At 44.2% G+C, this 26,731-nt stretch overlaps 1 protein-coding gene across 3 annotated transcripts in view; it reads right to left on the bottom strand.

The window, feature by feature from the left end:
• Positions 1-23,009, bottom strand: part of B4galt4 (beta-1,4-galactosyltransferase 4) — a 28,189-nt gene extending 5,180 nt beyond the window's left edge. The window contains exons 1-7 of one of the 3 annotated variants that reach the window (XM_070030162.1): positions 22,966-23,009; positions 12,219-12,323; positions 11,363-11,467; positions 10,898-10,996; positions 9,196-9,595; positions 5,403-5,635; positions 1,839-2,026 (exon numbers count right to left, since the gene is read on the bottom strand). In XM_070030162.1, the coding sequence (XP_069886263.1) occupies positions 1,839-2,026; positions 5,403-5,635; positions 9,196-9,448 (674 nt within the window). In that variant the 5' untranslated portion in view covers positions 9,449-9,595; positions 10,898-10,996; positions 11,363-11,467; positions 12,219-12,323; positions 22,966-23,009. Of the gene's footprint in view, positions 1-1,838; positions 2,027-5,402; positions 5,636-9,195; positions 9,596-10,897; positions 10,997-11,362; positions 11,468-12,218; positions 12,324-22,702; positions 22,914-22,965 lie in introns of those variants that run through there. The other 2 variants (XM_070030160.1, XM_070030161.1) reach the window with 2 other exon arrangements.
• Positions 23,010-26,731: the final 3,722 nt, after the last annotated feature.

Raw genomic sequence — 26,731 nt, 5'->3', positions numbered from 1 at the left:
TTCTTCCTTCCGTCTAGACGAGTGCTCACCTCTACCCTTGACACAAGATGCCACTACTTGTGACTAGGCATGCTGGTGAGCAGGTGTCTCGTGACTGATAACCTACATCATTAGATCTGCAGGAAAAATTTCATCTCCGTACCAATCCAGCTGAATGGTAATAGCTAGGGAGGGCACTGGGGTAAGATTCTGAAGTTATATCATGAGGTTCAGCATGAAAAAGCATCATGATGACTTTTTTTTTTAACTTCTCTTTTTGTGGGGAGAGGTAGAGAACAAAATCCTGTTCTGTTCACCCACACTCTGAAAACCTCCCTCCTCTCAGTCTGTTTTCTAGAGACTCCAATATACCACTCCTGAAATTTCTGGCTTGGACCACTAGGTAGAGGAGAGTACCTTTCATGGAAACACAATAGTAGTGAATGATAATTTAGTCTTGAGAGGAAGACAATTAGGTACTGGACAAGCTGACTCTAAGATACTGCAGGGAAATCTAGCCAGGAGATATAGGACACTCTAGGTTCGAGTTCCCCAATGAAAAGGAACCACAGAAATGCTTTAGGAAATCAGCTGGCAGTGCATGGTCCATAAAGACTCAGCAACAGAGAAACTATCTGAAGACAGTGCAATGGGCGAAAAGAAAGAGAAGTGTCCTGCTAGGTGGCTACTAGGTAGGTAGGTCTCTGAGTTTGTTGACCTGGAAAAGAATCTATTTTAACTGGCTCTGGAACTGGATGATGTATTCTTGAGGGGATCCAAGCTGAGGAAAATGTAGTCATAAAATTCAAGCAGTAGAGTCCTTGTGGAAAACAAGCACGGTACCAAAGGAATCATTGGCAGCAGGATTAGCCCCGGCTGATCTTATAGCTGTACCATGGACCCACAATGATGACCAAGATGCATTTCTGCTCTGGTCAGTCTAGGACACTTGGGACAAGTTTCCTTAGCTTCCTCTCTGTGAGTACATGGCAAGTACATGGGACTGTCGGGACAGCTGAGCTAAGCCTCAAGGTGCAATAACACAAAGGTACCAGCAGAGAGAAGACACTTAACTGCCTGCAAAGAAACTTGCCTGCCAGAGACATTTTTGTCCAGGGTAGCAAAGAAAGTAGAAGGGAGGCATACCTCTCCCTGGCATATTTATTTGTCGAGGAATTTTCTTAGCTATTATTTTCCCTCTGTTGTGTTGAGACAGTTTTGCATCTCCTAGGGACAGGGAGGAATCAAGGCTAGCACTCTTCCACTTGAGCCACAGCTCCACTTCTGGCTTTTTGCTGGGTAACTGGAAATAAGAGTTTCACGTATTTTCCTGCCTGGACTTTCTTGCCCAGGCTTCCTTCAAATCCAAATCCTCAGACCTCAGCCACCTGAGTTAGCTAGGAGTATGGGCATGAATGACGGTGTCCTATCTCAAGTGTCTTTGAAAGAAAATAACTTTTTCCTGAGGTCCAGGCTCCTGAGCAATATGCTCCTCCCCATTTGTACCCAGAACCCTGGAAAGAGGCTGCAGTCTGGAAAGAAATGTCAGGTCAAAATGCCGATCTACTGGCAAATAGAGAAAAAGCCAGGGATGGACAGGAAAATACTAGAACTCTCCTCAGGGAAACTTGCAGAAGTTCTCTCACTGGTATTGCAGGGTGCAATGCTTGGGGCATCTTCTCTTCTGTTCTCCTTTCGTCTTTGTGATCCTCTGTCAGGTTTCTTATTGGATTTTTCTCTAACTTGTGGGTTTTCATTTCAAGAAACAATGGGCCATGTGTTCCTATTTCTTGCTTTCCTAAGACAGGCAGGATGCTATTTGGCACCCAGCGTTCATGCCATGGGCAGAGCCACCTTACCTGTACCCAGTGCTGTTCCTGCCAACCACCAGGTGCTTGGGCTGATCCTCGCACGTGTAAAGGTTCAAGTCATTTTCGGGCACCAGGTCCACATCATGGAATATAAAGCAGTCCCAGTTCTCTTCCTTGAGAGCCTCCAAATAGCCCACATTCAGGAGTTTGGCTCGATTAAACTTTTTCGTTCCAGCCTACAGAAAATGAAAATTAACATGTGAAAGACTCCTAAGCTAAGTCTTCCAATTTCTTCCTCTCTTTGGCTCCAATTAAGGAGTTGGTGGTGTTTTCTTGTTCTGTTGGTTGAGTGTGTGTGTCTGTGTGTCTGTGTACACATGTGTGTACATCAGTGCTGAGGCCTGAACTCAGAGGCTGGGCACTGTCCCTGAGCTTTTTGTTCAAGGCTGGTGCTCTACCACTTGAGCTACAGCTCCACTTTCAGCTTTTTGGTGGTTAGTCAGAGATAAGTTTCATGGACTTTCTTGCCTAGGCTGGCTTTGAACTATGAGCCTCTGATGTTAATCTCTTTGTTAGCTAGGATCACTGGTGTAAGCCACCAGCATTCAGCATGGAATTGGTTTCATTCTTGCAAATACACAAGACTAGACAAAAAACTAAACACAGAGCTTCCCTACGAATCAGCTATATCAGTCTTGGGAATCTACCCTGAACATCATGAGCCAGGCTATGATAAGGACACCTGCACTGTACATCCATGTTTATTGCCACACTGTTCACAATAGCCAAGATATGGAAACAGCCTGGATGCCCCATAATAGATGAGTGCATCCAAAAACTGTGGTACCTATACAAAATGGAATTTTATACAGCTATTAGAAAGAATAAAATAACGTCATTTGTAGGGCAGTGGATAGAATTAGAACAAGTCAGTTAAGTGAGGTAAGCCACACTCAGAGACAAACAGTACATGTTCTCTCTGATATGCAGAAGTTAGATCTAAAATACACTGGGATATGACAAATTATACAGGCTTCTAGATACCTACAATGAGAGCAAAGGAGGATACTCTTAGGAGAGAAACACAAAGGTGCAATGCCTCATATTTATATATAATAATACACATACTGAAATGAACTCTAAGATATGGAAACAAAAAAAATTTGTTTAGTTTTTAGTTTTTGATGATTCTGTCTTCTTTGCCTTATATGTGGAGTATTCTCATGTATTCAGGAGTGTGATAGGGAGGGCACAGAAATCAAGGGGAAAATGAAAAAGTGGAGCATTGGAGCACACTGGACATTGATGAACATGAACTATACAATTCATGGGTGGAGACAAGAGGGTGGGACTGGGAGACAGTGAGGGAACAGAAGACACTATATGAAGGAAATGTACTCTTTACCTGACTCATATCACCTCTATCATAACAATAAAATCAAATTTTAAAAATATATTCCTAGGGCTGGGGTATAGCTCAGTGGCAAAGCACTTGCCTAGCAAGTGTAACATCCTGGGTTCAATCCCCAGGACCAAAAAAAGAAAAGACAAAAAATTACAGTTAAAAAAACAATCAACAGGGCTGGGAAGGTAGCTCAGTGGTAGAGTGCTTGCCTTGCATGCCTGAGGCCCTGGGTTCGATTCCTCAGCACCACATAAGCAAAAAGAAAAAAGCCGGAAGTGGCGCTGTGGCTCAAGTGGTAGAGTGCTCGCCTTGAGCTGAAGAGCTGAGGGACAGTGTCCAGGCCCAGAGTTCAGGCCCCACGACCGGACCCAAAAAAAAAAAAAAAAAAAAGTGACATTTAGCTTCCAAGAGCATTAGCTTGCCAGAAAGGATTAAGAAACGATAGCTTATCAATGAAAGTTATTGATAATATTTCTAAGGTATTTAAAAGTTTCTCTAAAATCACCGTAAAAAAAAATCCTGTTTCACACTGATGGGGAAGGGTGACCTTCACAACAACCTTGAAAAAAAGAGGGAGATTTATCACTGGGTCAGAAAAGAACATGTCCCTAGATCAGGACCAATGCTGGGGAGAGGAAAACGTGTGACAGTTTTTTACTTGTTTGAGGTAAGTTGGACCAGAATTCACAGAAATACATTCCAATTTGATCAACAGCTCATCCTAACAAAAGTGCAAGCAGTTCTCAGAAGTTACCATGATGCTTTCCTGAAGAGCAAAACAAAGCAGAGTTATATTGCTATCCTGGGTAAGAATTTTAGAATCAAATTAATCACAGCTATGACCAATGACATTAAAAACAAAAATTATAAAGCAAAATAAATGTAAAATGTTTGTTGAGTCCTCATAAGCAAATCTAGAAGCATACTGATTTTCAAGAACCTCCATCTTAAAGCATTTATACACTAAAGCCAGGTGTCATTGGCTCACATCTGTAATCCTAGATACTCAGGAGGCTGAGATCTGGAGCATTGTTGTTTGAAGCCAGCTCATACAGGAAAATCCATAATACTCGTATCTAATTAACCACCAAAAAGCTAGAAGTGGTGTGCCTCAAATAAAAGAGCACCAGCTTTGAGAAAGAAAGCCAAGCAGAATGAGGCCCTGAATTCAAGCCCCAGTAACAGCAAAAAATAAAAGTTAATAAAGTACACACTGCGGAGCTGATTTTCTGAGCTGTCAAAAGTTTGACCTACCACAAACATTACCAGCTATATCCCACGGGAAGTAAGGAGTTCTTAATTTTGCTTGCACTCTAAGATTTGAGAGGATATTATGCAGATAGCCAGGATGATTTGGAAAAGCTCAGATGTAGAAGCTTAAATGGATGTCCTATTTTCTTTTAATGAACTTTAATACCAAACACTGGCATCTTTAATCAGTCGCTCCACTAACCTTGTAACCAAACTCTCAAAAGCAGCCTATAAACACAGTGACCAATTGATGCTTGTGGAAGCCAGATCAGTGAATCAAGCCAGGGAACTTTAGACCTAGCACATCTGGAATAGTAAATAGAGGCAGAGAAAAGGCAGAAATATGAACTCGCCTCACTCTCTCCACTCTCTGATGCCCATCTCCACTCCATAGCCACCCTCAATAGTGACAAACTGAACACCAACATCACCTGGTACAGCACACAGCAAAAATACAGAGTTGGGAGTAGGGGACCGAAAGCCTGTGGGAGTCTTAAGTCAGTACTGACTAACATAGAAGGGCTCCCTGGTACTAGAGCTTGAACTCAGGGCCGGGGCACTGTCCCTGAGTTTTTGTGCTCAAGGTTAGCACTCCACAACTTGAGCCACAGCTCCATTTCAGCTTTGAGGTGGTTAATTGGAGATAAGAGTCTCACACACTTTCCTGCCTGGGCTGGCTTCAAAGTAGGATCCTCAGACCTCAGCCTCCTAGGTGGTTAGGATTACAGGTGAAAACCACTGGTGCCCCACCTACTTTATTACTTTAGAGCAGGAACATTTCAAGAAACTTGATCCCTGGACTCCACATTCTGGAGCAAGAATGTCCTCTCCTCTTTTCAAGTATACATGGGGTACAAGAACTCTCCTACGATGAGAGTCTCATGCTCCATTTACCCCCAAGACAGACAGAGGGCCACGTGGCTGACCCCTAGGGCCCAGGTGAGGCCAGCCCTCACCTGGTGGATGATGTAGATGCCATAGGCCAGCTGCTGTCTCCGCAGGAAGGGGTGGAGGTGCTCCAACAGGTACATCAGATGTTTCTCCCTGTTCCTGTGCGGAATGAGAATGGCGACCTTCTGCAAAGCCTTGCATTCCTCGGGATGGTAGCGGCCTCTGTGCACCTGGGGATTTTTTGCCTGGACCTCCTCCAGCGTGAGGTCTGGTTTGAAGATGAGCTTGCTCTGACCTCCTGCCATCAACACAGACACCAGTCATACCAGGAGCTGCCACCACGTGCTGAGAGGCTAACAAAGCAAAGCCTTTGGCCACAGTGAGGGTTACTTTTTTTTAATGTGTTACCTTGAACTACTAATATGAAAGTGTCAGTTAGTCATGACCTGTCACCAGAGAGTCATGCCACAAAGTAACCAGCGGAACAATCAAGTGGTTGGTACTTAAGAGCACTGGCCAGGTGGGCAACTCTGCCTTGAGGGGCCATTTGTAAGTAGCAAAGGTGACCAGAACCTCAACTGAGAAACTTCTCAATTCTTTGCCTTCTCAAAATTCCAGAAGAAGAGTGAAACATCTGAGCACTCCATGAAAATACACTCCTGGACAAGGCTTTTCCTCCTGTTTGCTTAGCTCCCTGTTCCTAGCTCCCTGAAGAAAAAGCTGGAAGGAAGTAGAAGCTAGTTTGTCACCAGTGATGACAAATGATGTCCCAGCACAGCCCGTGACAATGTGGCAGACAGAGCATTGGCTCAGAGAGACTGGAAGCAGTCCCATGGCTGGAATCCAAGGCAGTGCATGGTAACCAGCTCCGGGGAAGGTATCTAGTATCAGGCTGACAAGTGATCCTCCCCTGCAACCTGAATTTACAAGGCAGGCTGACTGGTCAGATAGGCACAGTTCTGCTAGGGGACCATGCTAAGGTCTCCCTTCCACCATTCCTTTATTTTTATTGATTTAACTCTTTATAGACTGGCCAGGCTATGAAACATCTTATTGCTTATACTCTCCTCTTCTGAGCAAACAGGCCTGCTAGCATATAAGCCCCTCTGTAATGGTTTCAATTTCTTTGGCCATTGCTGCTTAGATCAGACTCAATTGTCAGCCTAACTTAGAACTGGGGTCTCTGCCCAGCAGTGCTCAAAGTAGATAGTCACTTAGCCACTTAGCCACCCAGGAGAGCAGCATGCCTACAAGAGCCTTCCAGAAGGGTCTGAGTGAGAGACAAAGATGGCGGTTAGTCATGCCTACTAAACTAACAGCAAGAAAATGGAGTTATAAGAGAGATATGCTGCAAGAGCCACCGCTTGGCAACTGAGCTGCTGGAGGCTGAGACAGTGTCTTGTGTGGCTTGTTAGTAAACCCCATCACGAACATCCCCAAGTCTCTGTCATACACCTGGAAGAGCCTCAAACAACAGGTCCAATGTCAACTAGACTCTTTGCTCGCCTTCTCATTGCCATAACTTTGGTGTGTTCTAACCTTCTAGAATGTACTTCCAATTACTCCCTCATTGTCTCCCTACAGCCCACCTCCTGTTCCTTAATGACCTATCTTAGGACATCACGCTGTCAGTCTAGCACTTGCTCAGAATTGTGTTGCCATCCATCCATGCTTTTGGAATGAGTTTATTGCTTAAATAACATGGTGAGGAGTGTGCAGTGTGCATTTTAGTAACTCATTTCCATGACATGCAATTTCTGAATAGAATACACAATAAAGAAGAATGTTGGATAAGTGGAGGGAAAAGGTAGGTAACTATAGTCATAATATTTACTGGTCTTATATGAAAATGGAACTCAAAAACTTGAGGAGATGAATGGAGTTGGGACAAATGAGGTAAAGATGGAAAAGGTGACACTAAGATGCATAGTACTATAAATTGACATGCTAAATTGAAACTCCTTTGTACAACTATTTAAAGATGATTTTAAAAAAATAAATTGATTTAAAGTGAGAAAGGAATGTTTTGGCTTAAGTCACAGAGTCCTTGCTAAGCAAATATGAAGTCCGAGTTCAAAAGCAAAGTCAAAATAAAGAAAAGAAAAGAAAACCAGAATGAAATTTTGACTTTCCAATGACTCACTAGAGGATGAACCATGCCAAACTGAATTTCATACAAGACTGATGTGATCAGAAAGTCCAAAGGTTTGTCCCCAATGTTCATGCCACCCTAGAATGGCATTTGAAGGTGGGGCTTCAGGGAGGAAAGTAGAATAAAATGAGGCTGTGAGAATGGAGCTCCTAATGGGATCAATAATTTATAAAAAGAGCAAGAGACAGGAAATCTAAGCTAGAGAGAGAGAGAGAGAGAGAGAGAGAGAGAGAGAGAGAGAGAGAGAGAGAGAGAGAGAGAGAGAGTATGTGTGTGTGTATACACATACCAAAGAAGGTCATGTAAGGATGTGGCTGGTCAGAAGCCCCCATTGAGAACGGGGTTTTGTTTCAGCAGCCCAGGGACCCTGAGAATGAAGGGCTGCAATGTCTGCTGTAACTGAGAACACCCTCCCTGCAAGGACCTTTAGCTGCCCCACAGACAGTTCTTCTAGTCTGAGTAGAAGCCACAGCTGCCTGTGAGGAGGGGAGCTGGGCTGCAGAGCTAGGGAGCATCAGCCCAGGTGTGTCCTGCTGGCCCCCTGTCACCTGGGAAGAAAGGCAAGTGTGTGACCACCACCCAGTGACAGGCTCCACAATAGGACTAGAGATGAGCTCAGGCTGGGGCAATCCCAGAAACCTTCCTATAAGAAGAAAAATCCTAGCTGGATTTCTGCCACTAAACAGGAATCCTCCTGGCAGCCATGGATGGAGGAAAGACATTGTGGAAAGAGAGACATATTTGTTAGAGTTGCAATGAGAACTATAACATTTCTATGCTCTGGAAAAGCAAAGAAGAGCTAGAAATGACACCAAGTGAGTGGGGTTTCTCCCTGTCCAAAGTTATGTGCTCACTAAAACCAGTTGCTTGTTCATCCAAGCCAAAAGACAGGCAGTAATGGGAAATCAAAATATACACGATATTTAAGAAATAACACCAAATACAACACTGAAGTGTTAGTCCCTGACTCTAGACTCCATACTTTTGCCCAAGGGGAGTCTTACAGGTCAACACACATGAAGGTTTGAATGAACTTGTATTTCTCCCCTTACAGCTCCATGGGAACAACATGCCCAGGCTAGCCTGGGAATGAGTGGAAGAGAGTGATAGAGATAACCCAGAACCAGCCAGGAGCCCAGTTCAATGGACCCCATTGTGAGCTGCTGAGCTGTCAATGGCTGGGTCATAAAATGGAGTATGCACACAGAACAGAATATGACACATCACTGAGAATGAGCAAACTTAAATCACATACACCCACATAAAAAAGCTCACAAAACTTATAATGAACAACAGGAACTCAACACACACACACACACACACACACACACACACACACACACACACACACAGGAACTCAACACACACACACACACACACACACACACACACACACACACACACACACACACACACACACACACACACACACAGCATATACTTTCAATCTGGAAGGCTTCAAAACAGGAAACAAAAAACTTCTAATAAATAGTGTTAGGATGTTAAACCAAGGTAGTTACCAAAGCAGCATGGGAACTTCTGGCTTTCCAGTGACTTTCCAGATCTTAACGTACAGGATGGTCACATGGGTATATTCACTTTGATATTTAACCCAGCTAGAGGCTACTGACTTCTGTACTTTTCTGTAGGTGTATTCAATAAAAAGTTTGATAGTACTTATAAAAAAGCAAAAAGCAAACACTCACGGAGCTTTGGGGACACAGAAGGACAGCTGTCAAGTTCGGCCTTTCTCAAGAATTCTTGGCTGGTACCACCGTCCTCCTTCCCCAAAGCAATGGCCTTATTGAAATTTGTTATGAAATCCCTCGCTTTGGGGATCTCTGGAACAGTACCCACAAAGTAGTTACTGGTGGCCCACCCTACCACTGTCAGGCACAAGGTGAAAAGCAACAGCAATCGGAGCTTATAGGAAACATGGAAAGGGAGGCTGAAGGCCATGTCCTTGATCTTGTGAGAGGTTATCTCTGCTTCGAGGCAGATGCAGGCAAGGAAGCTTCTGGCTGAACTTTTCCAGGCTATAAAGAATGCAATGACGTCTGAGAACACAATGTCAGCTTCTGCCCAGCAGTTCTATTCCAACAATCTCTGGAAAAAAAAAAAAAAAAAAAAAACAGACACTCATAAAGAACCTGCAGAATCCTATTCTGAAATGACAGAAAACTTACATGTATATAGTTTTGTATGTATTTATGTTTTATGCATATGGTTTTACAATATAGTCTATAATGAAGTGAAATTTGTTTATCAAGTAGGAAGTAGGAAGGTAATGATATAAGAAAAAATAATAAAGGAACAATCATCAACTTGCAACAAAGTTTCATACTAACTGAAGGGTAGTACTGAAAATTGAGTTTTAGGCTAATTTGAAAGAAATCTAGAAAATAAACACAATTTAAATGAAAATGGAAGTTAGGTTTTTTTTGGAATTGATTACAAAAGAGAATATTTGACTCAAGAAGCAATTAAACATTATTATAACCTATGTTAGAATCCTTTAAAAATAGAAAGTCAATGATAAAGGAGGTAACAATGACTACAAAGGGCTATTTGTACATTTGCTCTTCATCATGGACTGGAGTTAAATCATTCATAAACTGACATAGTCAATTCTCATCTGGCCTTTTCCAGGAAGTTTCTGGGATTGCTCTGGCCAGAGTTCATCTCCAGTCCTATTGTGGAGCCTGTCACTGGGTGGTGGTCACACACTTGCCTTTCTTCCCAGGTGACAGCGAGCCAGCAGGACACACCTGGGCTGATGCTCCCTAGCTCTGCCACCCAGCTTCCCTCCTCACAGGCAGCTGTGGCTTCTACACAGACTAGAAGAACTGTCTGTGGGGCAGCTGGAGGTCTTTGCAGGGAGGGTGTTCTCAGTAACAGCAGACATTTTAGCCCTGCGTTCTCAGGGAGCCTGGGCTGCTGAAACAAAACCCTGTCTGTTTCCTTCTCACAGCTCTGGAGGTTTTCAGAAGTCCAAGATCAGGTTTCGTGTGGTTGGGTTCTCAATGAGGTCTCGGACTGACCATGTACTCATGTGGCCTAACTTGATATGCTCTCATATGCATGCGTGTTCTCTCTCTTTCTCTCTGTCTCTCTGTCTCTCTCTCTCTCTCTCTCTCACACACACACACACACACACACACACACACACACACAATTGAGACTTAGATTTCATATATCTTGCATTTAGGATATCCTTCCGCTCAGCCACACCTTACTCTACTTTCTTCTCTCAGACCCCACCTCCAAAGACCATCCCACTGGGATTGTAACTTTAACACATGAATGTGGGGAAGGAGGGACACCAGTATTCATTACTGTGGCCCAAGAACTTTATACTCCCCATTTTATAGCAAGAAAATGAAGGTTTGGAGAGATTAAGTAACTTGCCTAAAACACCAAAGTAATGAAGAGTGGAACTAGGGTCTGAGCCCAGGTCTTCTGATCACATCTTCACACCAAGTGACAGTCTCTTCTCACCTGGATGGGCTGGGGCAGGGAAGGAAGGGACCACTGACACACTCATCTAAAATATGCAGGATCCCTAGTGGCCTTCTAACCTCCCCAACATTTTCAAATGCCTCCCTGGAAGTCTGTTCTCTTCCCAGATGAAGAAACTAAACTGGCAGTTTCCTGGAACCAATCAGATAAGACTTCATTGCAGGAGTTTTAAATACTGGGATTTAGTGATGATGATTTACCAAAAAAAAAAAAAAAAAAAGTCTTAGAAAATCTAGATTGGAAACATTGGGAACTATCCTTTCCCTCCCCCCAAACACACACACACACACACACACACACACACACACACACACACACACACACACACACACACACTTTTTTAAATTAACTTACATTGGTTATATAGCAGGGGATTTCACTGTTAGATTTCCATACAGGGAACACTGCAGTTCTAAGGAGCTATTTATGGAGAGACAATGCTCTGAAAGGAACAAGGAGCTGAAAAAAGAAAATAAAATTCACAAAAATCATAAAATTATTGCAGCATTCGAAGCGGCAAAAGCACATTAAAGAAGACATGCCCAGCTTCCTCTGGAGAGAGATTTAACAAGACTACTAGGCCGGAAGTGTGTAAAAACTCTTGGTACCTCCAGTTTGATTTTACTGGGAACCTAAAATTGCTCTAAAATTAAAAATAAAAACTACCAAAGAAATAAAGACGTGGGCTGGGAAGGTGGCTCAGTGGTAGAGTGCTTGCCTTGCATGCATGAGGCCTTGGGTTCGATTCCTCAGCACCACATAAGCAGAAAAAAGCCAGAAGTGGCGCTGTGGCTCAAGTGGTAGAGTGCTAGCCTTGAGCTGAAGAGCTGAGGGACAGCGCCCAGGCCCAGAGTTCAAGGCCCATGACTGGCAAAAAAAAAAAAAAAAAAAAAAAAAAGAAATAAAGACGTATGTATGAATAACCATACTCTATTATTTCAGAACAGCAGTATATGATACTTGTGCAAAAACAACACATTTATTGTGCAAGTAAGGAGCTATGATTAGTGATTTCTTCATAATTAGAAAGAAATTCGTCGGGTTCTGTTTTGTTATGCCAAGGCTGGGGCTTGAACTCAGACCCTTATGCTCTCACTTGGCTTTTTACTCAAGGCTGGCACTCTAGAGGTAACAGCTCCACTTCCAGGATTTCACCAATAATCCTACTTCTTTGGCCTACATGTGACCCAATAACCCAACAACCACTTACCCCTTTTGATCATCCAGTGTCCTCCTCAAAACTGACTGTGCCATGAGCCATCGAGAAAGAGAGAGAGAGAGAGAGAGAAGTTGAAGAGCAAGGCTTCCTTGCACCCTGTGAGTGAAAACAGTGGCATGGAGGGCTTAGAACACAGGCCTGTGTGGCTTTCTGAAAAGACTTCCACCCTCCTCCCCCTGCTAATCAGCTAAGCTACAGGCAACCCCTCCTGCAAGTTTCTCTCTCCAGCGTTAAAATGATGGGTGAAGAGCCCCGACTTCATAACTGTTATTACAAGAATTCAATGAAGTGCTGCACCCAAACATACCTACCACATTCTCAGGACATGACTGTTCATGACTCAGTTCACCAATGGGATGTAGGGTCAAGCAGTATCAGGATAGAGCCAAGATCACACCATACCTAGATTTAGAGCTTGGGTGCTGTCTTATGGCTTTTTTGCTCAAGGCTGGTACTCTACCACTTGAGCCATATCTCCACTTATAACTTTTTGCTGGTAAACTGGAAATAAGAATTTCATGGACTTTCCTTCTTTGGCTGCCTTCAAACATGATCTCAGTCTCTAAGATTACAGGTGTGAACCTGTAATTACAGATACCTTGCTAAGAATTATTTTTTTAAAGAAGTTATTTTTAGAGTAAGTGATTCCTGGTTAGTGTTTTGAAAATACTATCAGATTGAACTTCTTTATGTTAATATTGAAGTAACCGAGACCCGGGAACTCTCACCATAGCCCCAGAGCTATTTCTTATTAAATCAAGGCTGAAATGAATGATAGGAATCGCGATTATAGAGAACAAATTCAGGTAACATCAAAGCAGTTGAGACAACTCTCATCACACTTTTATAGACATCTGCCTAGAGTTGGTTCAAAATGATCAGGTTTTATATTTTGTTTCTCTTCCCTTATGTTCAAACAGTCTTTTCTAAGCAAGTGTTATTTTTAAGCTAGTAATCAGTTTATTTCAATCTTTTCTCAGATACTACTGTCTGCAATTTACTTCTAAATATGCAACCTTCCCCATGCTTCAGAGAAAGACAAATGAAACCAGACTGGAAAAATATTGAGACACTGAAGACAGGTCATTAGCACCCAAGGGTCCATGGTGCCTCTACTGAAAGTATGCATAAAAATTTCCATAATTATGGTTAAAAAAAAAAACCTAGCAAGAAAGACAAAAGGTAGGAAGTAGAGCTATGGTTTAAGTGGTAGAGCACTATCCTTGAGCCAAAAAAAAAGCTCAGGGACAGTGCCCAGACCCAGAGCTCAAACCCCAGGACCAGCACCAAAATAAATAAATAAATAAACAAATAGTATGGCGACAAGAAAAGTATCATACTTTTTTGGAGGGTGGGAACAGTGGAAGGAAGAAGGGCTAGGGAAGAGTGTGAAAGATGATGAATATGGCCAATACAGTTGATTGGCATGTACAAAAATAGAACAATTAAACCTGTTTAAATAGTTTCAGAAGGGTAGCTGTCCCAGGTGACTCAGGCACATAATCCTAGCTACTCAGGAGGCTGAGATCTGCGGATCTCAGCTTGAAGCCAGTCAGGACAGGAAAGTCTGTGAGACTCTTATCTCTAACCAACCACCATGAAGCCAGAAGTGGAGTTGTGGCTCAAGTGGTATAGCGCTAGCCATGACCAAAACAGTACTCAGGCAGGCCCTGAGTTCAAGCCCCAGGACTGCCACCAAAAAAAAAAAAAAGTTTTATAGGAGCAATTAGAGAATGGGATGGGGGAGGGGGATGAAGGGGCTGAGGTTGATTGAGATACATTATACACATGCATGAAAATGTCACAATGAATACTCTTAGACTAAAAATGCATGCTATTTTCTTAAGGAATAAAAATAGGTTGCTAAGTGCCACATATTTCTGCAGCATAAGACCATGAGGCAGGTACAGGACAGCAAGGATTACAGTACACATATTAACTAAGCACTCAAGCACCAGGGAGAAAGATGTGGTCACCGCTCAGAATTGGCATTCTACCATCTCTGAAGCCATCTTTGTCAGATGTGGGAGAGGGAGTGGTGTGGGCTCAGGTAGCAAACTATTGTTCCCTTAAGACTCCGGGCACTGATACTTCCTCCTGTGTTTACACCTGCAGCATGACTGGGAGATGGCCACCTGTACATATTTCCCTACCATCCTTAGGCCACTGATTTCCACTCTGCTCTCCTTACTACTTCCTTAGGAAGCATATGGGCGATCACTGCCCTTACCCTTAAGGATTCCTTGGGGAGGAGGAGAGAAATGATATTAGCTGTTTATATAGACAAGGCAGGTAAACTCAAAGAATGAGTTCCAAACCAAAAGGGGAAACATTTGAAAAACAGAATAATAATGGCAGTGTTGCCCAGTGACTCACACTTGTAATCATAGTTACTTAGGAGGCTGAGATCTGAGGCTGGTGGTTCGAAACCAGCCCAGGCAGAAAAATCCAAGACTTTTACCTCCAACTAACTAGCAAAAATCGGGAAGTCTGTCTTAACCCTTCAGCATAAAAAGCCGAGTAAGAGCCCAAAGTCCTGAGTTCAAGTCCCAGTACCTGCACAAAAGAATAATGATGATATCACACTTAACATATAGAAGAAAATATCTGTGAATTCACAGTGATATAAATGATCAAATAAGTAAATGAGTGGGAGAGAAACAGCAGCTCTTTCAAACAGGAAACTTCTGATTAATAAGAAAGTGGGAGATGGGGGAAAAAAATCCCCATCAGGCAAACACCACAGTAAAAATTGCAACAGACAAGATTCACCAATGACCTAACTACTCAGGAGAGTGAGCTCTAAGGATTGCAGTTCAAAGCCAGCCCAGGGGAGCAAGCCCATGAGACCCTGATCTCCAAGTAACTACCAAAAAAGCCAAGTGAAGCTGTGGTTCAAGTGGTATAGTGCTAGCCTTGAACAAAGGAAGCTCAGGGACAGTGCCTGGTCTCCGAGTTAAAGCCCCAGAAGTAACACACACACACACACACACACACACACACACACACACACACACACACACACACACACACACACACACACACACACACACACACACACACACACAGATTCACAAATGGATGCTAAAAGTAATACATTAAAAACCTGAGGAAAATTGGAACTTTTTTTTTTTTTTTTGCTTAGTTGAAGAGAATCTCCCTCAGATAGTAACCGCAAAAGGAAAAGCAGGGGCTTTACCATTTAGAAGCCCAACAGATAAGCAACTCCCAGAAGTGACTAAGATGAAATGTCCTGTGCTGAAACCTGTGACCCAATTCCACCAAGATGAATCACACCCTGATAGGGGTGGCCATCATTCCTGCGGTGGTGGGTGCAAGGTTTCAGCACTTACTCTCTAGTATAAGAAATCACCCAGCTCACTGCATGTAGTAACAAATGGACGCTCAAAATCATGAAAGACAAGGCCAAACTTAAACTAGTGCACACCAGAGGAAACTAACAGGAAATAAAAATGAATACAAACCTCAACTGACTGTTGCACATTAGTAGAAAAATTGATCAAACACAGTCCATTGTTTCATTACTTGAATTAAGATACCATGGCTGTGGAAGGGCTGATAATAGGTAAAGCGAGGTGAGCTCTATCATTCGTACAACTTCTACATAGTTTAAAACTAGCTAAAAATAAAAAGTTTTAAAAAATGAAGTCAGAGACTCATTATATTCTGTGACACTGACTCTTTTTTATATTCCCAAAGCTTCAGACCCACCTGACACATAACAAGTCCTCAATCTGGTAAATACTGAGACTTTCCAGAACACACTAGTTGGGCTGGGAAGCTGGCTCAGTGGTAGATGCTTGCCTTGCATGCATGAGACCCGGGTTTGATTCCTCAGCACCACATAAGCAGAAAAAGCTGGAAGTGGCGCTGTGGCTCAAGTGGTAGAGCGCTAGCCTTGAGCTGAAGAGCTGAGGGACAGCACCCAGAGTTCAGGCCACACGACCAACAACAACAACAAAAAAGCTCAAGGATAGTGCCCAAGCCCTGAGTTCAAGCCCCAGAATGCACTAGTTGAATACATAGGACATAGCCTACTGCTAAAAGAAACAATAGATGAAAGGAGGGGAAGGAGGGGGAATAAAGATTAATATAGAAGATAAATATTAAATGGATATAGCCAGGCATGGTGGCACATGCCTGTAATCCTGGCCCTCAAGAGGGTGAAGCAGAAGGATCACAAGTTGGAGGACAGCTCATTTTACAAATAAGTCCCAGCTCCACCCAGCCTAGGCTATATACCGATATCCTATATCTAATAAAGACAGTAACAACAACAGTAATGACAACAATAATCAACTTACAATAGATTAAATAGGTTTAAAATCCCATTTTAGGAACATTGTTTAAAGGGAAAAGGCCCATCCTACTACTACCTCCTTTTGGTAGTATTATATTACTTCAAAGCGCATTCCCTGAGCTCTATTCCATTCAAGGCTGGCACTCTATCACTTGAATCATAACTCCACTTCCAACTTTTTGGTAGTTAATTGGAGATAAGAGTCTCACAGACTTCCTGTGTTGTCTGGCATTAAATCTTGATCCCTACATTTCAGCCATCTGAGTAGCTAAGAATACAGATGTGAGCCTCTGGCACACAGCTAATACCAATAGATTTTAAGAGCAGTGTTGCTCATCTCAAGGAAGTGGCACTTTCTCTTGGTGATGTACATCACCTCCTGCTCCTGGGAAACTGAGTATTTAAGAGATGCTCCTCCACCCTGACAGTCTGCCCTTTCCTCCACAAGCCCAGAGGACCACTGCATGCACTAGTGTAGTCAGCTCTCCATCCCTATACCAAAGACCTAAGATAACCAACTTAAAGAGAAGAAAGGCTGGGAGCCGGTGGCTCATGCCTGTAATCCTAGCTACTCAGGAGGCTGAGATCTGAGGGTTACAGTTCAAAGCTAGCTTGGGCAGGAAAACCCATAAGACTCTTATCTCCAATGAACCACCAAAAAATCAGAAGTGGCACTGTGGCTCACGGGGCTTGATCTGAAGAGCTGAGGGACAGCACCCAGGCCCAGAGTTAAAGCCCCATGACCAACAAAAAAAAAGGAAGAAAGGTCTAGTTTGGCTCACCATATTAGAGGTTTCACTTCATGGCCTCCTGGCCATGTGGCCTGTGGGTTTGGGGCTGTGGTGAATTACATCACAGTGAAGAGGATGTGATCAGTAAAGCTGTGAGCAGCTTTACCAAGACAGGAAAGAGGAAGGGAGATGAAGGAAGGAGCAGGGACCCCCTGTAATCTTCAAGGACATGCTTCTAGTGAGTGAAGGCCTTTAATTAGTATCTACTTCTCAAAGGTTCATCACCCAGTAGGGCCAACCTGGGCATTAGTACTTAACATGTGAGCCCTTCTGGGGTGGGAGATTTAAGATCCAAACTAGAAGCCAGGCTACAGTTGCTCAAGTTTGAAATCCTAGCTATGTAGGAGGCAAAACCCAAAACCAGCCAGTGCATATCTGTTCTTGGAACTCCATCTCACTCAGTGGCTGGGCACAGTAAGACACATCCCTAGCAACAAGGGGAAGCACAAATAGGAGAACCACAGTCCAGGCTAACCTGATCATAAAAGCAAGACACTACCTGGAAAATTATCTATCCAACAAGGGCAGAGAGTATCACTCAAGTGGTAAATCACTAGCAAGCATAAATCCCCAAGTTCAATCTCCAATGCCACTCAGTTTTGTAAAATGATCTAAACTACAGACAAGCTACCCTACACAACATCCTAGACAGTGGTATCCCTGTCTCTCGGCAAGAGTTACAGTAACCCTACAGGAAGCCTTGTCAGGTGGTCCTACCATACCCATTCTACGGCAAGAGCTGTCATGGAAAATCAAGGAACACTCATTTGAACTAAGTGTGAGTGACTCATACCTGTAATCCTAGCTACTCCGGAAGCTGAGATTGATGTGACTCTTATCTCCACTAAACTACCAAAAGCATGCCAGAAACAGAGCTGTAGCTCAAGTGCCAGCCTTGAGCAAAAGAAGCTCAGGAACAGCACCTGGGCCCTTAGTTCAAGCCCAGGATTGGTACCCTGCCCCCCCCCAAAAGAAAAGAAACACTCATTTGACACTGGAATTGTTTTGTCAAGTACATATTATACAGAATAATAGACAATTTTCTAGTGGTGGGACAGGGGCTGACAGAGTAGCTTAAGTGATAGAGCAGCTGCCTAACAAGCATAGGGCCCTGAGTTCAAACCCCAGGACCAGCAGAAAGAGAACCTCAAACCCCTGTATAGTGGGAAGTTTTAGTAGAAGTTCATCTAACACCTATGTGTCCTTCTCAGCCCTCAGAGGCCACAGTGGGGTCAGTAAGAGGACATTTCCTACAACCAGTGATCTAAAGTTTGAGAAACTCTGAGATCAGAGAAAAAAACAAGGTCTGAAGTCACGAAGTGCTGGGTTCAAGTTCCTTGCTATCAGATGTATGAATAGCTATGCCTAAATTCTCTGCATCTATCTCCCCACTTATGAGAGGCATTTCTTCATAAGTGGTTTGGAACATGCTTTTATCAAATTCAGTAGGAAGTATATTCAAGTTCTGGGTCCTACTCCAGAACCAAAAGTCCAGACAGCTGGATCTGAGAGCCAGAAAAATGACATTTTAACAAATGTGAGCTTTACACATATTCAAGTTTGAAAGTTAAAAATAGAAGAAGGGCCTGGAGCTGGTGGCTCACGCCTGTAATCCTAGCTACTCAGGAGGCTGAGATCTGAGGATCACGGTTCAAAGCCAGCCCATGCAGGAAAGTCTGTGAGACTCTTATCTCTATTAAACCACTAGAAAACCGGAAGTGGCGCTGTGGCTCAAGCAGTAGAGCGCACGCCTTGAGCTGAAGAGCTGAGGGACAGCGCTCAGGCCCAGAGTTCAAGCCCCACAACCAACCAAAAGAAAAGGAGAGATCTAGAAAATAACAGAAGCTTCAGACATGTTCATTTATCTTGTCATCAGGAAAAGCAGTTGAAAGATGTATGGACATGAGATTTTTTTTAATGCATTTGGATAGCTTTTGATTCCGTCACATAGGACATAGAAAGATCCTGATATTCAGATACTAAATATGAACCATAGAGATCTGAGTTACATCCATATCTACCACATCCATGCGACAGAACATACGTTCTCATTAAAATGGTGTTTAGAAAACCTAAATAGAGGGGGAAGAGAATATAAAAATGTATACTACCAAGCTCCGGTGGCTCATACCTAGAATTGTAGCTACGCAGGAAGCTGAGATCTAAAGATTGCCATTCAAAGCCAGCCATGACAGGAAAGTTTGTGAGACTCTTATCTCCAATTAACCACCAAAAAAAAAGATGGAAGCAGAGCTGTGGCCAAGTGGTAGAGCACTAATCTTGAGTATCAAAGCTCAGAGATAGCACATAGGCCCTGAGGTCAAGCCTCAGGACTGGCACCAAAAAGAAAAATAAAAAACAAAGTATACAAACCAGCACCATAATGTAAACCTATAATCCTAGCTACACAAGGAGACAGATATGGGGAGAGTGGCTGTTTAAGGCCAACCCAGGCAGAAAGTTCTGGAAACCACATCTCAACCAATAAAAAGCTAGGCACATTGTACACACCTGTCATCCCAACTACACAGCAAGCATAAATAGGAGAATCACGATCACACAAACAGAGGTATAAATGTGAGGCCCTATTTGAAAAATAATTGAAGCAAAAAGGGCTGGGGTGAGGGGATGTGGCTCAGCTGGTAGAGTACCTGCTTAGCAAGTTCAAGGCCCTGAGTTCAAATCTTAGTATTATCAAAAAGTTTACTGACTAGAGGGGCTGGGAAGGTGGGTCAGTGGTAGAGCGCTTGCCTTGCATGCTTGAGGCCCTGGGTTCGATTCCTCAGCACCACATAAGCAAAAAGAAAAAAGCCGGAAGTGATGCTGTGGCTCAGGTGGTAGAGCGCTAGCCTTGAGCTGAAGAGCTGAGGGACAGCACCCAGGCCCAGAGTTCAGGCCCACTACCAGACCCAAAAAAAAAAAAAAAAAAAGTTTACAAACTAGAATCCCAGTTATGAAGTATGTGTGTGTGTTTTACATAGAATATGTTAGTATCACTGGTAGTGATCTCTGAATGATGAGATTAGAGAAAAGTTTTGCTTCTTCTGTAACCAATCTTTCAAGGTTTTTATGACCAAAAATAATGTTATCTACTGGTAAAAAAAAAAATAACTACAGAGATTTCCTTTCAAATATATTAAATGTAAAGTAGATGCAATAGGGCTTAACATTTACTTATATAGGTTTGGCACAACTCATTCTAATCACCTGCAAGGAATTCTGCTCTGCACAGGCCCTTAAGCCCAAATCTGATAGAAAAACCTGAGTCTGTTGGTAAATTTCAATGCCCTGGGACACTGTGGTCTCTGCTAGGAATACCTATGCCTAGGCTCCATGCCCAGAATATTGTTATATTCATAGGCCAGAGGTAGAAATCTATATTTTAAAGAAATCTATATTTTAAACAGGAACATGGGTAACTCTGAGACCTGCAGCAAGGTTGCAGAAACCACTTTTGGTTGGTGGCTTATAAAAAGACTCATGTTGTGTGTTCCCATTTTGAATGAAAGACCTTGAAAGGAATGCAACGAATGTTTGGATCAAACACGCGCTTCTATTAACTCAGTTTAGCTACTAAATATCTACCACAGCCAGTGTCATAAAACGTAAAAATGGAACGAGTTTCAACACTTCCTCTCCACCCACCCTCAGGTGGCTAAAGTCAAACAGTTAAAACCTTCAGTAATTCTCTTTATCAGATGTTTTTAATCTTATCAAAGCTGTGGTCCTGTCAAACATACATACAGTTCTGCAACTTCCTGGAATTTATTGTATCCAGAAAGGTCAAACCTGCCTTAGAAGATTAAAAACAAAATAATATAAAAACCTAAGGCTAATCAAGTATTAGCTCCTCACCCAAAGAGATATTCCAACTCTCCCTGGCCAGCTGTCAGGACCTGTCCCTAATGCCTTCTTTTTTTTTGGGGGGGGGGGTCTGGGCTTGGGTGCTGCCCCTGCACTCTTCAGCTCAAGGTGTGTGCTCTACTGCTTGAGCCACAGCAACACTTCCAGTTTTCTAGTGGTTTATTGGAGATAAGAGTCTCACAGACTTTCCTGCCCAGGTTGGCGTTGAACTGTGATCCTCAGATCTCAGCCTCCTGAGTAGCCAGGATTACAGGCGTGAGCCACGGGCGCCCGGCATCCTTTATGCCCTCGTTTGAGTACCAGTTTCTCAACCCGAATCCTGTTCATCAGGATTCAGTCCTTGACTTCTGGACCTTCTGGCATTCTCAATATATCCTTTTATTTATTTTCTTTTTTTTAAGTCACAAACACCTTTTAATCTTCACAATGATAGTCATCATTATGTAAATCTACATTGCTTATGAACTCCATGTCCTTTAACAGTAAAACTGGATTTTTTACAAATCCAGTGATATGTACATTTCTTTCCTTTTGCGTAGTATCAGCTGTTCCCTCTGTCTCTCTCATCCCTCCCTCCCATCACTGAATATATTCTTTTCCTCTTTTTAAAACATTAGCTAAATAAGCCCGATGCCAGTAGTTCACACCTGCAATCCTGGTTACTCAGGAGACTAAGTGGGGGACAGGAACATTTGTGAGAGTCTTATCTCCAATGAAACGGAGCTGTGTCTCGTGGTAGAGTACCAACCTTGAACAAAAAAGCTAAGGAACAGCACCCAGGTCTGAGTTCAAGTAGCAAAGTACCTGCCTAGCAAGCATAAGGCCCGGAATTCAAATCCAGTTCATTAAATTAAAAAAAAAAAAAGATTAGCTAGTTATTTTTGTGTGCGTGCGCCAGTCACTGTCTCTGAGTCTTTGCTCAAAGCCAGCACTCTATCAGCTGAGCCACAGCTCCACTTCTAACTTATTAGTGTTTAATTGGAGATGGGAGTCTCACAAGCTTTCCTGTGCCGGCTGGCCTCGAACCTCGATCCTCAAATCTCAGCCTCTGAAGTGAGCAAGGATTCACAGGCGAGCTAATTATTTCTTGAGGGGGGGGAATCCCATCAACTGTCAAATGGCCACCTTCCTGGGGGGCTCTCCACCACCCCCGGCCCACCCTCCGTAGCTCGAGGGCCTTTTCTCTGTCCCGATGTCCCTGGCCCTTCCCATTCTCCCCACGCCCGCACCGAGAGTTAACAGCCCTTATCTAATGGCAGGCCGAAAGAACACGGGACGCCCACCAACAGAACTTGGAGGGGCGCAGGTGCATCTGCGTCCTCCCGAGCCGGGCTGACCGGCCCTTTCCCAGGAAGGTCAGCACTCAGGGCTCCAGGCAGGGCTCCGAGGGTCAGCTTCCCAGGTGACTGGGGGGGGGGACTGGCGGGCGCCCCCATCATCCTGCCGCGGGGTCCCGGTCCGGGGGGCCGGGGTGGGGGGCGCGCAGACCTTCCCCTCACCTGGCAGCCTCTCGCCGGCCCTCCCCCGCCGCCGCGGGCTCAGCCCGCATCTGAGCGGGGCGCCCCTCCACCATCGGCCTCCGCAGGGCCCCTGCCCGGCCCTCCGCCCGGGCTGAGCTGGGACGGTCCCGCCGAGGCCAGGACGCGCAGGCCCCGCGCCCGCCCAGCGCCAGCCCCAGCCCGGAGACCGACCGGATCCGCCGCCCGGATGCCGGGAATGGCGAGTCACGGATGCCAACGGGGGCCGAGGCCCGCGTACTCACCCCGGACGAGGACGCCGCTTAGCACCGCCCGGGAGAAGGGGAGGTGGAGCGGCTGGGCCCCGGGGACCGCCCCCCGGGAGGCGGAGCCAGGCGGGCTCCCGCCCCCCCCCCCCCCCCCCCCGCCCCACCGCCCCGGAGCGGGTCCGCCCCCAGCCCCCGCCAGCAGGTGCCCAGCCCCCGCCAGCAGGTGTCCCACCCCGGCCAGGTCGGCCGCTCCCCGACGCTGGAAGAGCCAGGGAAGGAAAAGGACGGCTGCACAGCTCCGCCTGGGGGTGATTGTCGGCCCTGGAGTCAGCTGCGGCTGGATCCTGGGCGCCTCCCAAATTCAGTCTCCGCAGATGCTCCCAGAGTCCCGGGAAGGAGGCTGGAACCTTCCCACTTCCAGACCTGAAAGTTCATCAACTCGCCCCACACCAAGCTGACGGGTCCCAGCCCTCTCCACTGCACAGCACAGCACCTTCTAATCCTAACTACTCGGGAAGCTAAGATCTAAGGATTGCAGTTCACAACCACACCGGGCAGGAAAGTTTATGGGACTCTGTAAAAAGCATAAATTATTGTAAAGGTGATGTACAGAGGGGTTACCGTAAGTCAGGTAATGAGTGCATTTGGGGGGGGGGGGGCAGTGTCATCTCTCCCCTCATTTTTCTCCCTCCCTCTCTACCCCCCTTCCCCACCAAGGTTGTATGGTTCCTGTTCAACATAGTTTCTGGCTAGTGAATATCATTGCTGAATTCGTTCTGTGGGACTCTTATCTCCGATTAAATCACAGAGAAAGCTGGAAGTGGCACTGTGGCTAAAGCGGTAGAGTGCCAGCCTTGAGCAAAAAGGAGCTCAGGGAAAGCGCCCACAGCCCCTGAGTTCAAGCCTCAGGACCAGTCTTTATTATTTTAAGGAATGTTCCTTCTATTCCTAGCTTCTCCAAAGCTTTTGACATGAATGAATGCTGTATTTTGTCAAAGGCTTTTTCTGCATCTACTGAGGTGATCGTGTGCTTCTTATCTTTGACTCTGAGTTTAAGCCCAAGACTGACACAAAAGAAAGAGAGACAGGAAGGAAGTGAGGAAGGAAGTGAGGAAGGAAGGAAGGAAGGAAGGAAGTTTTCTCAGCCAGATACAGTAATACAACACTATAAATCCCATCTATGTGGGAAGTATTGGTGAAGGATCACAGTCTAAGGTTAGCCTAGGCAAAAATATGAAATCCCATCTGAAAAAAAAAAAACTAAAGCAAAAAAAAAAAAAAGAAAGATGAATGTCTGGCCAAGTTGCAAATGCAAGGCCCTAAGTTCACAGTACTAACGGAAAAAAAAAAAGCTAGTCAAAACAACAATGAAATACCACTTCAACCAGGTTAGGATGGCTATCCTTAAAAGAAAAAGAAAACTAATGATAATGGTTGATGAGGATGAGGAGGAATTAGGACACTGATGTTAGTGATGCATTGAAGCTACTTTGGAAAACAATTTGGCTGTTCCTAAAAAGTTAAACATGCAATTCCCATATGATCCAGCAATTCCTCTCCTCAATGTTTACCCCAAATCATGGAGATCAGAGTCAAACATACCAATATTCATAAAAACAATTCACACAGAAAAAGAAAGTTCAATTTAGACTTGTCTGTTTTTCATAATTAAGTACCAGTTGTGCATTTAGGGGAAAGGTATGATAAAGGTGATGGGTGTTGTCAGGGTGTCACTTCAGCTGGGTTTGCAAATTTTTTTCTTGTGCCAGTCCTAGGGCTGGAACTCAGGGCCTCACCTACGATCCTTGAAATTTTTAGCTCAAGGCTAATGCTCTACCAACTTGAGCCCTAGCTCTACTTCCCTGGGATCCTAATTTGTGTTATCAGTGATCTCTAAAATCCTTCCTGCTTGAGGCTCAGATTCTGAATCACCCCACGGAAGTCTGACTGCTCTTGAGATTGCCCTGCTAAGAAAACTCAAGATAGTCAGTCACATGGACAGGCCATGTGGAAAAAGTAAACTGCCCTGGCACCTCCCAACTATTCCAGTCCTCAGCCACTAAGAGTCGCTCTAGCAGAAGCAAACAATCATCCAGCAGAAAAGAGTCCTTTCAGCTGGGCCACGTTCCATTTCCTGGCCCACAGAATCAGGATATAGAGAAATAAGAGGTCTTTATCTTAAGATCCAAGTTTGGAGATTTGACACAGCAAGAGTTAACATCAAAGCATTCCATATATTAAATAGTAACGTTCTGTCAATATTAACTTTCCTGAATTTGACCTTCTGTTATGGTTGTAAAGGAAAAACAACTTTGTTCTTAAAAGTTATTCACTGATGAAGTATTTACCCAATGGTTCTACTAATGAGACAGCACAAATATAGCAAAATGTTAATAATGGAATCGGACACTGGTGACTCCTGCCTGCAATCCTAGCTACTCAGGAGGCTGAGATCTGAGGATTGTGGTTCGAAGCCAGCCTGAGCAGAGAAATCCCTGAGACTCTTATCTCCAATTAACCACAAAAGTTGGAAGTGGAGCTGTGCCTTAAGTGTTAGAGTACTAGCCTTACACACCTTCAAAAGCTCAGGGACAGCACCCATGCCTAGAGTTCAATATCCCAGGACAGGTTAAAAAAAAAAGTTGGGCTAGGAATGTGGCTTAGTTGATAGAGTACTTGCCTAGCATATGTGAAGCCCTGGGTTCTATTCCTCAGTACCACATAAACAGAAAAAGCCAGAAGTAGCACTGTAGCTCAAGTGGTGGAGTGCTAACCTTGAGCAAAAGAAGCTCAGGGTGAGTACCCAGGCCCTGAGTTCAAGCCCAGGACTGGCAGGAAAAAAAAAGTTAATTGGTGAATGTGGTATCATCCAATACTGTACAATTGTTCACTGTTCTAAAGCTCATAATTTTAAAAAAATGAGATGAAAAAAATTAAGTCTCAAAGATGAAAAAAATAATGAGTTGATTTCCTCTTCTAGCTATGATGAATACTGCTTAATCCTACCTGAAGTATATATGCAAACATATAATCTATATTCAAGGTATTTGATCTTGGACAACAAAAGGCAGTGTCACTGAGAAACAGTAAACCACTAAGTATTACAATTGTCCCAGTTGATTACCTCGAAAAACTTTCCAAACTATGGCAGAGGGGGAAAACTGGACCTGAGCCTGGCAGACTCTGACTGAGGAGACACATTGGAAGAGTTCAAGACACTGAGGCAGCTACAGTTCACAGGATGGAATTCCAGAGAGAAGACACTAAAGATTTAAACATTAACTAGCTGGGTGCTGGTGGTTCACACCTGTAATCCTAGCTACTCAGGAGGACTGAGATCTGAGGCTCTCAGTTCAAAGCCAGCCCAGGCAGGAAAGTCCATGACTTCTCCAATTAACCACTCTAATCCAGACAGCTTCACTAGCTGTGACTCAAGTGGTAGTATACTAGGCTTATGGGGGGACAAAAGCTCGGGCCCTAAGCTTAACCCTCAAGACTAGTGCACATGTGTGCAGGCACCACGGGGGTGGGAGAGAGAGAGAGAGAGAGAGAGAGAGAGAGAGAGAGAGAGAGAGAGAGAGAGAGAGAGAGAGAGAGAGAGAGAGAGAGAGAGAGAGAGAAAGGGAGAGAGAGAGAGAGAGTTAGAAGAGAAGGAAGTGGAGCATGATGGTGGATTAGCAGTATCCACCATTTTGGCTCCTAATAGGAGTCAAGAAACACAGAAAAGACTATAGAGAAAGAGGGGAAAGAGAGTGGAGAACCATGAAAGAGGTAGCAGAAGAGCAGAAAAACATGGAGAAGT

This window comes from Dipodomys merriami, unplaced genomic scaffold (genome assembly GCF_024711535.1).
Source record: "Dipodomys merriami isolate MVZ:Mamm:240054 unplaced genomic scaffold, mDipMer1.0.p SCAF_2, whole genome shotgun sequence".
Classification (NCBI taxonomy): Eukaryota; Metazoa; Chordata; class Mammalia; order Rodentia; family Heteromyidae; genus Dipodomys; species Dipodomys merriami.
Note: the sequence above shows the minus strand (reverse complement) of the source record. Positions and strands in the feature narration are given on the sequence as shown.